Source organism: Notolepis coatsorum (genome assembly GCF_963971535.1).
Source record: "Notolepis coatsorum genome assembly, chromosome: 18".
In the NCBI taxonomy this organism is placed as follows: Eukaryota; Metazoa; Chordata; class Actinopteri; order Aulopiformes; family Paralepididae; genus Notolepis; species Notolepis coatsorum.
In genome coordinates, this window is record NC_140182.1 from 79885012 (window position 1) to 79901034 (window position 16023).

Below are 16023 nucleotides of genomic sequence, written 5' to 3' on the forward strand. Positions count from 1 at the left end.
GGGCAGCTGACGCCACTGATAGAAGGAGTACCACCGGATATTGTGTGAGTTTGAACGCAGACAGCGCATTGGTTTCATGGAAAACAAAGAAACAGCCCACCGTGGCTTTATCAACTTGTGAAGCCGAATATATGGCTCTAGCTATGACCATACAGGAGTGTATTTACCTGGAACAACTGCTCGAAGGGATGGATACCTATGTATATAAGAAGACTGTTGTTTATGAGAACAACCAGGGAACCATTGCGATTGCTAGAAACCCTGTGTGTCGGCAGAGATGTAAACATGTCGATATAAAATATAATTTCATTAGATCTGTCATCAGAGAAGAAAGGATGACACTGATGACTGATGTATTGTCCCCACGGACGACATGGTAGCAGACGCTATGACGAAACCTGCCTCCAAATTGAAATTGAAGAGATTTGCAGAGGCCATGTTTGGTGTGTAGATATTGACTGTCATGTTCTGTTGATGTTTTTGTGATTATATTATTTCCTTTGTAAAAAAAGTGGGAGTGTTGAGATCAAAGGTTCTGTGTAGGATTGTTAGTAACTGTCTAACTGTACATATGGCTGTTTACACTAGTAACTGTTTACCTGCATATATAACTGTCTCCACCAGTGACTGTCTAGTTGCATATATATCTGTTCCCACTAGAGGGCGCTCTAGGCGGAACCACCCAGGTACACCACCTTGGGGCAAGTATAAAAGTGAATGTATCCTCCCACTTCCTTCTCTCCCCCATGTCTCTCAGAAGAGAGGACCTATAGTAACTGCTGCTGAACATGTGAATAAATAAACCACGCCAGTTTGGGCTCAAGATAGAAACCATGCATCTTGACCACATTATTGTCGCACTATAGCCGAATTCTGTTAACAACATGTATACATGACATGACAACAGCTAATCAGGAGGATCTCACTCTCTCTGTGTCTCTCTCTCTGTCTCTGTATCTCTCTCTTTCTTTCATTCTTTCTTTCTTTCTTCTCTCTCTCTCTCTCTCTCTCTCTCTCTCTCTCTCTCTCTCTCTCTCTCTCTCTCTCTCTCTCTCTCTCTCTCTCTCTCTCTCTCTCCCTAATAATAATAATAGTAATGTATTCAGGTAAACTTCTATCTATCTAGCGTGTGTACATGTCATCAAATCAAAGTGTGTGTCACTCTAGGCCTCCTGGGTCCAGTCATTGGAATAACAAAGGAACGACAGACTAGAAACGGGGCCTTTGTTCCACGTGTGAATTAGTCTAGTGACATTGATCACATTGAATGCTGGGAGTGTAGTCCTTTCATCAAATAGCTGAATTCACTTGATTCCTTCAAACCCCTGTGCTGGGATTTAGTTAGGATTTTACCAGAATGTTTCATAGGACATTGATTGAAAACTATTGACTCGAATTTTACAATTGATGGCTTATTTTGAAGGTATGAACCTGTAGTTTCATATTATGTAAAAAAAATTAAGTGAACATTCGGAGGGAGGAGGAGCATAACCGGCTAGACTTCAGTTAATGAAGGATATAACAGGAGCCGTAATGGAGGTTACAACAGGAGCCGTAATGGAGGTTATAACAGGAGCCGTGCTGAAGCAAGCATCATGTTGAAGGAGGACGGGGAACGCGTGACTGAAATAGACAGGGTCTCCGGGAGCAGCTCCTTGGCCCACGCGGGGTTAAAGCTGTCCAGCGTGTCGAGCGGAGCCGATGGGGCCGATAGCGGCCCTGTAATAAAACCTTGACAGGAAAGGAGGGACACGCCGCTGACAGAGTTAATAATGAAAGATCCTGCCTCTGATTTCTCCCTGAAACATCAGCCGCAGGAATATTACAAGTGTCACTTACACACTGTTTTGGAAAAAGGGAAGGGAGGGGGACACAGTGGTGATGAAGCAGAAGAACGTGTGGATTAAACGTAATCTCTGTATCACTTTCCTTCACCTCATTTGTTGTTGGCACTGGTTTATTTTTCCTTAATTTATCTCAGCTTACAACACAATCATCTTTTATGTTAGTTACCCCTTCCCCTTGACTTACTGGGGTTGTAAAAGGATGGATATTAACGTCGCCACGTCTTCACGTGTCTCTGTCTCTGTGTACAATATGATCACACGACAGTGTGTCTCCACAGGGTGTTTGGGGCGGCCATTTTCCTGACGTCGATACTGAACATGTTCATCCCGCACGCGGCCAAGGTGCACTACGGCTGTGTCATGTTCGTCCGCATCCTGCAAGGCCTGGTGGAGGTGAGGGGACCGCGTTATCACACCCGTCGTAAGAGTTAAGATAAGATATTCCTTTATTGATCCCCTTGGGTGAAATTCGGGGATCATAGCAGCATGGGGGAGGGGAGGTACAGGTATGGGCATGGTAATAGTAGAAAGACATAAATATAGGCCATAAAATGTTATCTGAATATAGAAATATGAGAAAAACAATATAATTAACAGTAACAAAGGTGCAGATGAGGGTCTGTATGGGGGGGGGGGGTATAGGTATGGGCAGGTTAATAGTAGAAAGACATATATATAGTATGTGTAAATATAATGTAGTATAATGTAAAGTTGTATCTGAATATAAAGATACGAGAGAATTAAACACTGTAGACAATATAATTAACTCTGAATATAAAAATACTCTGATACTCTATGTCATTTACTCTACGACTAAGAGTAAAAGTAAACGGTATACACAAGGTACCCTAACTGGCATGATATACGTCATACGTTGTAGTCTGTACAGGTTTTGGTGGTTTGAAATTTGATTGATTGAAAATTGTATTAACAGATTGCAGAATGGGTACAATACAGTAAGGCTCAATACACACAATTGTTAAGGGGATGCAGACCAGAGAAAGACTTTCGTCTTGTTTACACCAGGGTCCCCCATTTTCAATTAATAATGAATTGTAAGTAGGGTGCAACTATAGCACCATGCAATCCATTCTTTGTGGATCTAGCCCTTAGTGGTCAGACATTCCTAATAGTTCTCAAGTTCTGCAGGCATTAGTTCTCCGGCTGCTGGCAGCCGGCAGCGTTCCATGACCACGGTTGTAGAGCCTGATGGCCGCCGGCACGAAGGACTGGCCGAGGCAGTTAGTGGAGTGTTGGGGGTGTATGAGTCTGTGGCTGAACCTGCTCCTCATAAATCAAATCAAATCAAATTTATTTGTAAGGCCCGACAACACACGTTAATGTCCGTTACGTTACGTTAATGTAATTATGCCACATCAATGTGGAACGCCCTACCTAAAGATGTAAAGGAATGTGAATCACTACCCACTTTCAAAACCACTCTCAAAGAACACCTACGGGAGGCTGCAATTCGAAACTGGCCCCTGTAAATGTCCTAACCCAACCCCCTCCAATGTACAGTACATGACCAAGTATGGTTTTGTCAATATTCCAATGTACAGTTTTGCTTGTACAGTTGTACAGTGTGTGTCCCCCACCCACCCACCCTCCTACCCATGCTCTCACAAAATGCACCACAGGCAGTGTGGAGGAGAAAAACCTTAGAAGGGCCATTCAAGGGGGGATCTCCCTTCTTAGATGTCGGTGATAGTAGTAGTGTTGCAGACTGACAGTTGGTAAGCATGCACTCATGTGTGTAGTGAAACACAGATGAGTGCATGCAATAGCCCCAATAGCCCCAATAGCAACTGAAAATTTTGAAAAATTAAAGATAGAGCTGATAGCGATAGCAACTGAACATTTTGAAAGATTAAAGATAGAGCTGATAGCTCATCTTGGCTAGCTCCTCATAGAGGGGGTGGGAGGGGTTCTCCAGGATAGCGGCCAGCTTCCTTCTCATCGTCCTCTCTGCCACCACCTGTAGTTCCACCAGCTCCACGCCCACCATGGTTGTTAATTAATGGGAGTGGTTCATTCATCATTGCTATATCTTGTTCGTCAATTGTTTTCTATGGCCTATCGTACTTTCCCAGTGCTTTTATATGATGTATAATGTTAACGTTAGCGTGTGGTGTATCACATTTAGTGAAACACGATGCTGATATTTGACCCGTGGTGTTCTTATTTTGTGTTTCTGATAGGGTGTCACCTATCCCGCGTGCCATGGGATGTGGTCCAAATGGGCGCCCCCCTTAGAGCGGAGCAGACTGGCCACCACCTCGTTCTGTGGTGAGTGGCGTTGCTTCCCACTACAGTCAGGACAGCCCAAACCTCACCAATTTTCCGCCATCAACTAAAAACACACTTCTTTGATCAATATCTGAAATGAAGAAAGACAAAAAAAGAAGAAACATTTTATACTTTTACTATCATGCACTTTGTCACTAAATAATCTTCTTTGCCTATATTACTACCTACTATACTAATAATGTCTATATACTACTACCTACTATACTAATATGTCTATAATACTACTTACTATGCTACTATGTCTATACTACTACCTACTATGCTACTAGTACTGTAAAACTGTAATAATAATCTTCAACCATTATCTGAAAAAAAATGATTTTTGTTGAAAAAATCTAACCCTAACTAACCTTACTGTCATGCACTTGTCCTAATATACTAACCACACTGTAGCACTCTACACTTTGATGAACATTGTTTCAGCTGATATAGTTGTGCCCTTCCTGATGACTTGTCGTACAGAACTTGTAAGTCGCTTCGCTTTGGATAAAAGCGTCAGCTAAATTACTAAACGTAAATGTAAATGTAATATGTCTATACTACTACCTACTATGCTAGTATGTCTATACTACTACCTACTATGCTAGTATGTCTATACTACTACCTACTATGCTAATATGTCTATACTACTACCTACTATGCTAATATGTCTATACTACTACCTAGTATGCTAATATGTCTATACTACTATGCATTAAATACTGTAGCACCCATGTTTCAAAATGTTTACTCAGCTGAAAGAGTTGTACCCTTCCTGCAGACCTGTTGTACAGAACTTGTAAGTCACTTTGTATAAAAGCATCAGCTAAATGTACATTTAGTCTCTTTTTCAACAAGGACACGCAGCGTGTCACAGATAAGAAGATTTGGGCTACTATTCCCTGCATGAATGAATGAATGAATGAATGAATGAATGAATGAATGAATGAATGAATGAATGAATGAATGAATGAATGAATGAATGAATGAATGAATGAATGAAAACTTTATTTAACAGATTGCAGAATGGGTACAATACAGTACGGCTCAATACACACAATTGTTAAGGGGATGCAGACCTGAGAAAGACGTTTGTCTTGTTTCCATCAGGGTCCCCCATTTTCAATTCATATAGACATTTATGACATACACAACATAAATGACATTTATGGCATAGGGACATATAGGTATTTAGTACTGATACATTTGTGACATAAACGGTATTCAAATATACAGTACTGTTACCCCTAGATCCTGACAGAGTATATACATATGATGGGGAGGGGACTGTACATTAGGAGGGGGTGGGTGGGTGGGAGAGAAATATACATACGGCGGGGAGGGAATATATACATGCGGTGGGGAGGAGACTGTCTATTAGGAGGTGGTGGGGGTTTTGGGCATTTATGGTGGCCAGTTTCGAATTGCAGCCTCCCGTAGGTGCTCTTTAAGAGCGGTTTTGAATGTGGGTAGGGATTCACATTCCTTTACAGCTTTGGGTAGGGCGTTCCACATTGATGTGGCATAATTGCGAAACGTGTTTAGTCCCTTGTTTGAGCCGAATCTGGGTTTAACATGATTTGTTGAGCTTCCTCTGGTGTAGTGGTTGTGGTATTCACTGACCTTTGGGAAGTATTTTGACATGTACATGGGTACCTTAGTCGTATAGTGTATCTTGTAGACCAGGACCATTGCAAGTTGCTGTACTCTGTCGTCTACTCTAAGCCATCCTAGGTTGTCAAAGTGGGCAGGGGTGAGGTGGGTTCTGGGGGTAAGGTCAATAGTAGTCTGACCAGTTTGTTTTGTGATGTTTGTAATTTTGTTTTAAGCGCCTTTGAGGTGCTTTGGTACCATGAGGTGCACGCATAGTCGTAGTACCCTTGAATGAGTGCTCCTGCCAGAGTCTTCAGGGTATTCTTGTTTACCAGAGAGGAGATCCGATACAAGAATCTAGTTCGTTGGTTGACTTTTTTTATTACATTGGATGCCATTTTGTCACAGGAAAGATTTGCCTCTAGGATGGAACCCAGGTAGGTAATTTCGTCTTTCCTTGTGACAATATTGTCACCCACTGCAACTGAGAAGCCGTCGGTCTTGCTGAGTTTGTTATTTGAACCGAAGAGAATGGACTCTGTTTTGCCCATGTGTAATGATAGTTTGTTATCAGCGAGCCATATGCAGATTTTGCCTAGTTCCGAGCTGAGGGTTTTTTCAACCTGCAACTTGTTCTTGTCAGAGACCAGCAGGGCTGAGTCGTCCGCAAACAGAAACAAGTTGCAGTCACAGGCTGACGACATGTCATTTGCATAAATTAGGAAGAGTAGCGGTCCTAGTATGCTTCCTTGTGGAACACCACAGCTCACTGTGAGGGGGGGGGGGATAGAGTACCGTTTACCTCTACCCTGTGTTCTCTCCTCCAGGTAGGATTGCATCCAGCTCACTGATAAGCTATCAAAACCAATTGCTTTTAGCTTGTCAATCAGAATGGAGTGATTGACAGTGTCGAAGGCCTTTTGTAGGTCCAGCATGACCATGCCGCAATATTTGCCCGCAGTCTGACCTTAGTGACATTGCCAGTCATAGAGGTGCTTCGCCATCTAATAAAAAGAAGCATGAAGCGCTGTTAAAATCATCTAGGAAAAACACAGGTCTCTAAAAGCACAGCAGCGAAAGCAAGAACCTGAAATGTAATACTTTTAGTTAGAAATACCCTACTCTGCTCCCTGTGTTCAAATGTAAAAGGTATTTGAATGGAAAGGATTAGAAAGGGGACTGTTTTGTTTTGCCAAGAGTCTGCTGCCATTCCGCCTGACATTAAAATAGCCACCTTGCACATTAAACTGGCACCATGACAACCCCGTGAATCAAAACCCTCTCGGCAGTATTCTCTGAATGAATGCAGCTCACCTGCTCTCTCTCTCTCTCTCTCTCTCTCTCTCTCTCTCTCTCTCTCTCTCTCTCTCTCTCTCTCTCTCTCTCTCTCTCTCTCTCTCTCTCTCTCTCTCTCTCTCTCTCTCTCTCTCTCTCTCAGTGCCAGCAACTCATTTTGACAGCATTTATTAGATTAGAACTAATGTGGTTTCTCGTTTTCTTTTTATTCAGATTAAAGGAGCTGTAAGTGGTGTTTTTTTGTTTGTTAAAATAAGTGGTCTACATGCTTTACACTCCCGACAGCCATGACTGATATAGAGTGTCTGGTCAGTAACATGGGTCTCCCAGTCCCTCCACTCTGCAGTAAACAGATAATACATGTTCTGGTATCCTGTTCCCACTTTATCCAATCAGGAGAGAGAACTCCACACTGCAAAAATGGTCTGACAAAAACAATGAATAATACTAGTTTTAAGCAAATAATATGCCAGTGCAGAAAGCAAATTTGGCTTTGCAAGATTTCTTGAAATAATTAAAAAAAAATATCTCTGGGTCTCTCTCCTAATTGGTTAAAGTGAGAAGGGATAACAGAAAATGTATTTCCTGTTTCTGTTTACTGAGTTACTGAGTGGAGGGACTGAGAGACCCATATACTGACTACATACTCTATAGCAGTGATGGCTGTCAGAATGTAGAGCTATTTAACACTTGTTTTAACAGAAAATACCACTTACAGCATCTTTGTCATAATTAATTGGTGCATAAAAGTACACCAGAACGCAGGAAATTTGTGTCCCCCTCAATGTTGAAACCAAACCTACTGTACCCGCTTGTTTAAGATATTCTCAGTTAATTACTTGGAGATATCAACTGCTCGGATGGTTGGGGTGGTCAAGAACTCAATGTAGCGGCGGAGTGGGGGTGGGGTGTTGGTCCTGGGGGATCCGGCGGTCTTGGGGGGGGGGGGGGGATGTCCAATGTCTGATGTCTTTTGTGTTGTTTGTGATGTCTTTATTATTTTTTCCTGGTATTTTTATTGTGTATTATTAGTCTTGTTCTATAAGTAACAAGTATTTATTATTTATTATTGTCTTATCATTATTATTATTATTGTTGTTGTGATATTATTGATGTTGATGTTGTGTTTTTTGTTGAAATTGAAAATAAAAATAAAATTTGATAATAAAAAAAAAAATAAGATATTCTCAGTTAAAATATCACTGAGATCTAATTCAATGCCGATATGAGGGACAATAAAGCAAATGTTATTTCTAAACAGTTCCTACAGCAGCATCACAATACTTGGCATAGAAGCATCATAATTGACCTTATTCACACAACGGCCATTTTGCTCTCATGTCATGCTCAGGAGGGGATTCCTTTCTGCACAATGGATGTTGATATTTCCACTAAATCTGTCCAGGGTCCTATGCAGGAGCGGTGATAGCCATGCCCCTGGCAGGAGTCCTGGTGCAGTTTGTCGGCTGGCCTTCAGTCTTCTACATCTATGGTAAGTCTGACATCTGAAAAACAACATGATGTAAGTTTGAGGCAAATCCAGTCATGTGCTTTGGATTGTGAGGTTGTGTCTGGATTCATTGTTATCTAATAAAGGGATGAAGGGTGAATAAGGGAACACATACACACTAGGGTGAGTAAGGGAACTGTTGTGGCTGATGGTTGTTTAACACAGCAGGAGACGATATTTCCAATTTTAACAAGTAGGTAATTTATTTAGGAAAAGAAGTTCTTAACAGCAAAAGCTATGGATCGAGCAGAGGATCACCACAGCTTGAACAAAAAACACTCTACCCCTCAATCCCTCTGCTTGTCCCCTAAATCCCCTCTCAGTCCTGCCCCCACATGACAGATATGATGACGTGTCATATCATGTCAGATATGACATGACGTATGACACGTAGATTTAACATCGGAGAGAGAAAAACATTAAGAACATCGAAGAGAGATAAAGACATTAAGAAGAACATAGATTTAGATAAAAACATTAAGAACATCGAAGAGAGATAAACAAGATATGATGTACACACACGATATGATGTAAAACATTAAGACCATCGAAGAGAGATAAAGATTTAGTGAGATGTGTGTGTGTGTGTGTGTGTTTGTGTGTGTGTGTGTGTGTATGTGTGTGTGTGTCTGTGTGTGTGTGCGTCTGTGTACAGACGTGTGTGTATTGTATGTGTGTATTGTGTGTGTGTGTCTGTGTGTGTGTGCGTCTGTGTACAGACGTGTGTGTATTGTATGTGTGTATTGTGACACAGGGAATGTGTGTGTGTGTGTGTGTGTCGGTGTGTATGTCTGTGCGACTGTGTGTGTCTGTGTGTGTGTGTGTGTGTGTCTGTGTGACTGTGTGTGTCTGTGTGTCTGTGTGTGTGTGCTGTGTCTGTGTGTGTGTGCTGTGTATGTGTGTGTCTGTGTGTCTGTGTGTGTGTGCTGTGTCTGTGTGTGTGTGCTGTGTATGTGTGTGTCTGTGTGTCTGTGTGTGTGTGCTGTGTATGTATGAAAGAGAGAAAAGACACAAGATTAGAGCACACGATATGATGTACTGAAATGTCCATCTGCCTATCTTGAGGCTGTTTTAAGAACATCAGCCAGACTGTCGCCCTAGTGTCTTTGAGCCCTGCTAGTTGACCTATATTAAACTAGTCAAGACTAACCCCTTTCCTACCTCCACCCCCGTATACACATTTTCCACAACATTCCCCCATTTGGGGCTATCCCTAGTCCCACCCAAATCATATAACCAAGAAAATGTGAACGTCTAACTAAACGAGAAACCACAATTATATAATAAAAGTTTAAATGCCTAATCTAAACCAGAAACCTTACTTCATTCACTGGACCCCTAACGGACCAACAAAGGCTGACTACCGTTCTTACCAAAACACAAAACCGTTCCAAACAAGAGTAATAATAAAACATCAACAAAATACCCCAATTTATAATCCTAACCTGACAGACAAATCCCCCCAACCTCCACCGCTTACCAAATGAGCCACAGTTCCGGCCGGAAACCGCGACTCTCATCAGGGAAAGGAGAAGTTGACCGTCAGAACTAAACATAGAACATCCCTCCCAAAAAAAAAATGACATTGTCTCTTCCATAACATTGAGTCCCAGTGTCCATCGCTCAGCCCCCCTTCCATGCCCACGCCATAGTCTCCTCACCGTATTGCCAAAAGTCACATTTTGCCAATACAGCAACCACCACGCCACACCTCCAGTCCCCGTAGAAGCATGTCCCCATGCCTGGACGGGAGGCGCTGGTACCGACCTCACCACGTGTCCCCCCATCTTCGACGGGAGGTGCCCATCTTGCCCACTGCGTTAGCCCCCCCCTTTGTCCCTCCAGTCCCCAGAACCGATCCCCAGAACACTTCTTCTCAATGCTTCCTCAGGCTCAGAACCGACACTCTGCCGATGCCCCTTCCCATTCCGGTTTGACCAGGACCACGAGTAAAATAAACAAAAAATTATAAAAAAATAAAAAATAATGCAATGATTTTCAATGGTTGCAATCTCTATGCCGAATGATCATTAGAAAATCAGACTAAAATTCCTAGTTAAAGGAATAAACCAACAAAACTGCACTCAGACCATCCCCCGTCACTCTTAAAGGAAAGAACCAACAAAAAGAAAATGTCCCTACCTCACCATACCCCTAATCCTCTATCCCCTCGTCTCCCTCTAAGGCAGCATAAAGCTGAGGACATGGCCCGATTTGTGGCTCAATCTCTTTCTGTCCCACCATCAGCATTTGGCTCGTTACGTGTGAAGTTACCAGCCTACCCAAGAGAGGCATACCACAACAGAAAAGGAGAACCAATATCAACCCTGCCACCCCAATGGATATCCCCGTCTGCATCACTATGCTTCCCCACTGTCCCAATCTTTCCAACACCCCACTCCCCCACCATTCTTCATTCCGGCCAGAATTCCCCCTCAACTCCTCCCTCAAATCCTTCAGCTTAGCCATGGCCTCGGAGAACTTTCCCCCTGGCCCCACATTCGTCGGAATGAATGTGCAGCAGTACTGTCCAAACATGGAACAGACTCCACCCTTCTCCGCCATTAACCAGTTCAGAGCCTGTCTATTCTGCCACGCCACCGTACTGGTCGCGTGCATCTGGTCCCCCATTGCATCCAACGCCTCCTCGGTGTAGTTGAGATACCGCTGCTGATTGTAAAACAAATAGTTGATCCACCCGGTGTTCTTATTGACCGATATCCATGGCAGAATAGACTCAAACCCTGCCGCAATCTCATTCTTAGCCATGAACTCGGCTGGAATGCCCCTTGGCTGTCCTATGCTGTCCAGATACACCCTTGGGTCTGCCTTGTAGCTACGCTTCGTTCGAGAGATAGGAGACTCAGAAGGTCCTTCCGTCACTGATAATGGTAGGACCACCATTGGCATGATCGCCTGAACCCGGGCACATCTACCTGACCAATCTAAAGGAAGTGTATTCCTCAACCTCCTACCGCCGCAGAGCCAGTATTGGTCCGCCAGTGCCATATCCTGGACATGAAAAGGGCAAGCTACAGGCCGTGGGTTGGTATCCACTCCCTTTAACACGACCCCGTGTCCACACTTTCCTTCTTTCGTGCAGTTAGTCGTGATGCTCCAAATAGTAGTGCACCGCCCCTCTGCCACCTCCCCTACGTCCCGGGTCCCCTCCTTTTGCAAGCACTCGAAATCCTTGGTCAGCCATAGTTTGACACCTCTGGGTATTGGCAACCCCGTCGCTACCCCCTGCACACGTACATCCAATTTCCTACAACGTTCCCGCATAGTGACATCCTTGAAATCCGTGACGTTTCCTGCCGCCTTAAAACGACTAGAGCCGAGAAACCCCAAACACTCTGCCTCGCACCAAGGGCGACTATTATGGGGCCCCTCCCATGCCTCTGCGTCCCTGTCACACTGAGCCCAACTGAACTTCGTGCCCTTCACCAGCAGCCTATCCGGACGTGCCTTGGAGCAGACATAACAATCCTCTATCTGATTCTGCGCGCTCATGTACTGGACCCACTTAAACCACTCATTCCCTAAAGCCGCCCTATACATCGGGTCAGCCTCCGGGTCTTCCTCGTCATAGTCATAGTCGCCCCCATCTTGTTCCCCGGAAGGAAGCAAACCCCTCAACCTGGCCCAGAGTGAGCCCACTGAGTCCCTCAACGTTCCGGCTGTCCTCTGGAACATATCCTGTCCCCCCACCTCTTCCGACTCAGTGTCCTTGACCTCCCTTTTTCCCCTCACCCCTGTCCCCTGTGATTGGTTCGGGACAGGCTCAACCCTCCTATCTACCCCCACAACCCGATCCTCGTTAGTATAATGGTAAGTATCCCCGCCTGTAACGGGGGAATGGTCAAAATCAAAAACATGCCCTTGCGGTCCTACGGGAAACACCCCTTTTGGTTGTAGTCTTATCTTCTCCCCCCCTTCCTCGATGGAGGGCAGAGGGGGCGCCTGATTCTGAGCCTGGTCATGAAAGCCTGCCGGTACTTGAGCCTGAGCGGGACCCCGTGGGACTCCTACCCACTCAAACCCGTCATCCTCAAGGACGGGTCGACCGTGACGGTTCTCAATGACGTCGTTGTGCCCGGCCGACCGTCCGCACACTGCTGCCAACATCTGCGGGAGCATCAGCAGGCACTGCACCTTCCAGTTGCCGTCTCGGACCCTCCATGTCGGGTTCTGCATAACTGCGATCGATTGTATCCCCCAAGAGATCGCCGCTGGCCTTTATGCAGTGATTGAAGTGGAACCAGGTCGCTGATCCTTTGACTTGGACTGCCGTTCCAGTCGATCGGATCACCTCGTACGGGCCCTCTCTCCGGGGTGATGACCACTTTCTCTTGTGGACCTTTACGAAGACCAGGTCCCCAGGGATCAGTCTCGGTTTGGTGGCTTCCTTCTCCGCCTCCTTCACCCCCTTTTTCTCCTTTCTCTGCTCCTGTCGAAACACAGCTTCATGTATTTTAGTCACTTGCTGAAGATATTTTTTCAGATCTTGCTCAAAAATATCTAATGCCGGGCCCCTAGCCAGGTGTCTAAATGGCGGTGCTGGCATGCTGCGGCCTGTAAGCATTTCATGCGGTGTTAGCTGTGTTTGGCGGTTTACGCTGCTTCTAATAGCCATCAGAGCAAGTGGCAAAGCATCAATCCAGTTAAGCTTAGTTTGCATACAGATTTTCAACAGTTTGTTTTTAATGACCAGATTGGCCCTTTCCACCTTTCCCTGCGACCCGGGACTATAGACACAGGAAAGGCGCTGTTTTATACTTAATTTCTGCATCAGCCCTTTAACCACCTTGTCGATGAACTCGCGGCCATTATCGCTTTGTAATATCGTGGGAATTCCAAATCTCGGAATGACCTCGCGACACAGGAACTTGATCACTGTGTCCGCGTTCTTGTGTTTAGATGGAATGGCCTCAATCCAGCGACTAAAGCAGTCCTCTACTACCAGGAGGTATCGTTTGCCCTGCACTGGCGTTATCATATCCGTGTAGTCCATAATCAGATGTCTGAATGGTCCCTCAGGGAGGGCTGTGTAAGCCGCCACTGTCGGTACTCCTTTGCGCACATTGCCCTGTAAGCATGTTAAACACCTGGCTAGTGTAACGTCAATTTGTGCCTGAAGCTTTGGGGACCAAAATCCCATTTTCGTGATTCGTTTCAGGGTCTCTGCTCTTCCACAGTGATCAACACCATGAGCCTCAGGTATCACCAAGGACAGAAGATCGATGGAGGCGACTATCAAACCGTTATGACTCCTCCACAGACCATCTGCCCCCCTTACAGCCCCCCTCTCCGTCCACGACTGTTTCTCGGCCTGCGTGGCTGAGTCCTGAAGATCACTCAAATTATCCTCAGTTACCTCAGTCGTCAGTTCGGCCGCAAACATCAGAACAGCCGTGGACGGCACCGCAGCCGCCGCCTTCGCGGCCTCGTCCGCCGCGTTGTTTCCCGTCGTCACAAAAGACAGGTCTTTTCTGTGTGCCTGGCACTTTACGATAGCAATGCTTTTGGGCAACTTTACAGCCTGAATAAGCGCCACAACCTGCTTGTGGTGAAGGATCGGTGAGCCGTCCGATTTCTTAAAGCCTCTTGCCTTCCAAATGGCCGCGAATAGGTGGCATACGCCATGCGCATACGCAGAGTCTGTAAAGATGTTAACCGTGCGATCTTTAGCTATTATGCATGCTTCTGTTAGTGCTATTAGTTCTGCAAGCTGGGCCGAACATGGTTGCATGCATTGTCCGGCCTTTCTTGTTAGTGTTTCTCCGTTAGGTTTGCACTGTACGACGGCGTATCCTGACCTTAAATTTTCCCCCTCCCGATAGCAGGACCCATCCACAAAAAGTGAGAGTTCTGCTATCGCGAGCGGGTCGACTCCCAAATCAGGACGGAGTTTCACGAAAGCCTGTACCTCCACCTCGCACTCATGCGGTTGACCCTCGCTCGGGAGTGGTACCAGATCCGCCGGGTTACTGCCGTGGCATGTTTTTATCGTAACGTCCGAGTACTGCAGGAGCCTCATGTAAGCCTGTTGCCGTTGGCTGGTCAGAACAAATTTGCCTCTTTCAATCAAGTTTGCCAATTTGTGATGTGTCCAAATGCAAATGTCATATCCCATTGTCACGGCCGTTGCCTTCTCATACATCAAATGTGCTGCGGCCAGGGCCTGATAACAAGGTGGCAGACCCTGCTCTACCGGCGAAAGAGCTCTAGAGTAATATGCTATCGGTTGTTTTTTCCCACTCACCCCCTGTGTTTGAGTCAGGACAGCTGTCGCATGCTGCGCTCTATGTGAGACGAATAGGTGGAAACACTTCTCATAATCCGGCAGCGCCAGGGCAGGGGCCTGTAACAACAGACGCTTAATGTTTATGAACGCGTCCTCCCCCTCCTCGGTCCATGTCAAGGGAGCGCGAAGCTTGTCTGTACCCGCCTCTTTTATCATCATCCTCAACGGCGCTGTCGCTATCGTATAGTCCTCCACCCACTCAGAGCTGTACCCAGTCATCCCTAAAAACGTCATCATCTGTCGGACCGTCAATGGCCTAGGTGCCTTGGATACAGCTTCGAGTTGCGTGGGTGAGATGTTTTTTATGCCCTTTTGAATGACGCGAGACAAGTACTCAACTTTTGGCTGGCAGTACTGCAGTTTTGAACGGGATGCCTTGTGGCCTCCCACGGCCAATCCACTCAAAACTTTGATGGAGTCCTCATGGCACTGCTGACGTGTATCCGAGCAGATTAGAATGTCATCTGCATACAGTAAAACCGTGCTGAGTAGTGTGTCGCACACTCCTTGCAAGTCTTCCTTGAGCGCCTTCGAGAAGTAATGCGGCGAGTGCGCGAACCCTTGTGGCAACCGGGTGTAAGAGTATTGTTTCCCCCTGTGGGTAAAAGCAAACAGATACTGAGACTCTTTTTCCAATGGAACACTGAAGAATGCCTGCGTGAGATCAATGACCGTATAGTACTGCGAGCTACTCGGGATGTTTGTCAGGAGGGTGTGTGGATTAGCGACTTCCGCCTCTGGTCCAGACACCACGTCGTTCACCGCCCTCAAATCGTGTACCAGTCTGTACCTAGCCCTGTCCGCCTTTAGCACTGGGTGGATAGGTGTATTACATCTGGATTTGAAAGGGACGAGCACTCCCCCCTTTAACAGTCCCTCAATCTGATGTGATATAGCTTCCTCCGACTCTGGCTTCATTGTATACTGTCTGATAAAGGGTGGTCTACAACCCTTCTTTAACCTGACCTTCACTGGCTGTGCCGACAATATTAGACCCACATCTGTGTCGTGTTTTGACCACAACCGTTCCGGGGTGCGCGCCAACATGTCCTGTTCCAGCAAAGCATCCGCCTCTGGAATAACGCAAGGGTCTCCTGGTAATCTGATTACTTGCGGTTTTGCCAAAACTGAAAAGGAAATCATTATTTTTATGAAACTCCCATCTGCGCTGTTCCAAATTA

At 45.6% G+C, this 16023-nt stretch overlaps 1 protein-coding gene across 1 annotated transcript in view; it reads left to right on the plus strand.

Moving 5' to 3' along the window:
- The window catches only part of slc17a8 (solute carrier family 17 member 8), a gene marked incomplete at both ends in the record, with an annotated part of 218329 nt that overhangs the window by 111338 nt on the left and 90968 nt on the right, over nucleotides 1-16023 (plus strand). The window contains 3 exons of the mRNA XM_084335382.1: nucleotides 2126-2240; nucleotides 4049-4136; nucleotides 8431-8517. Coding sequence (XP_084191508.1) covers nucleotides 2126-2240; nucleotides 4049-4136; nucleotides 8431-8517 — 290 coding nt within the window. The remainder of the gene's footprint in view (nucleotides 1-2125; nucleotides 2241-4048; nucleotides 4137-8430; nucleotides 8518-16023) is intronic.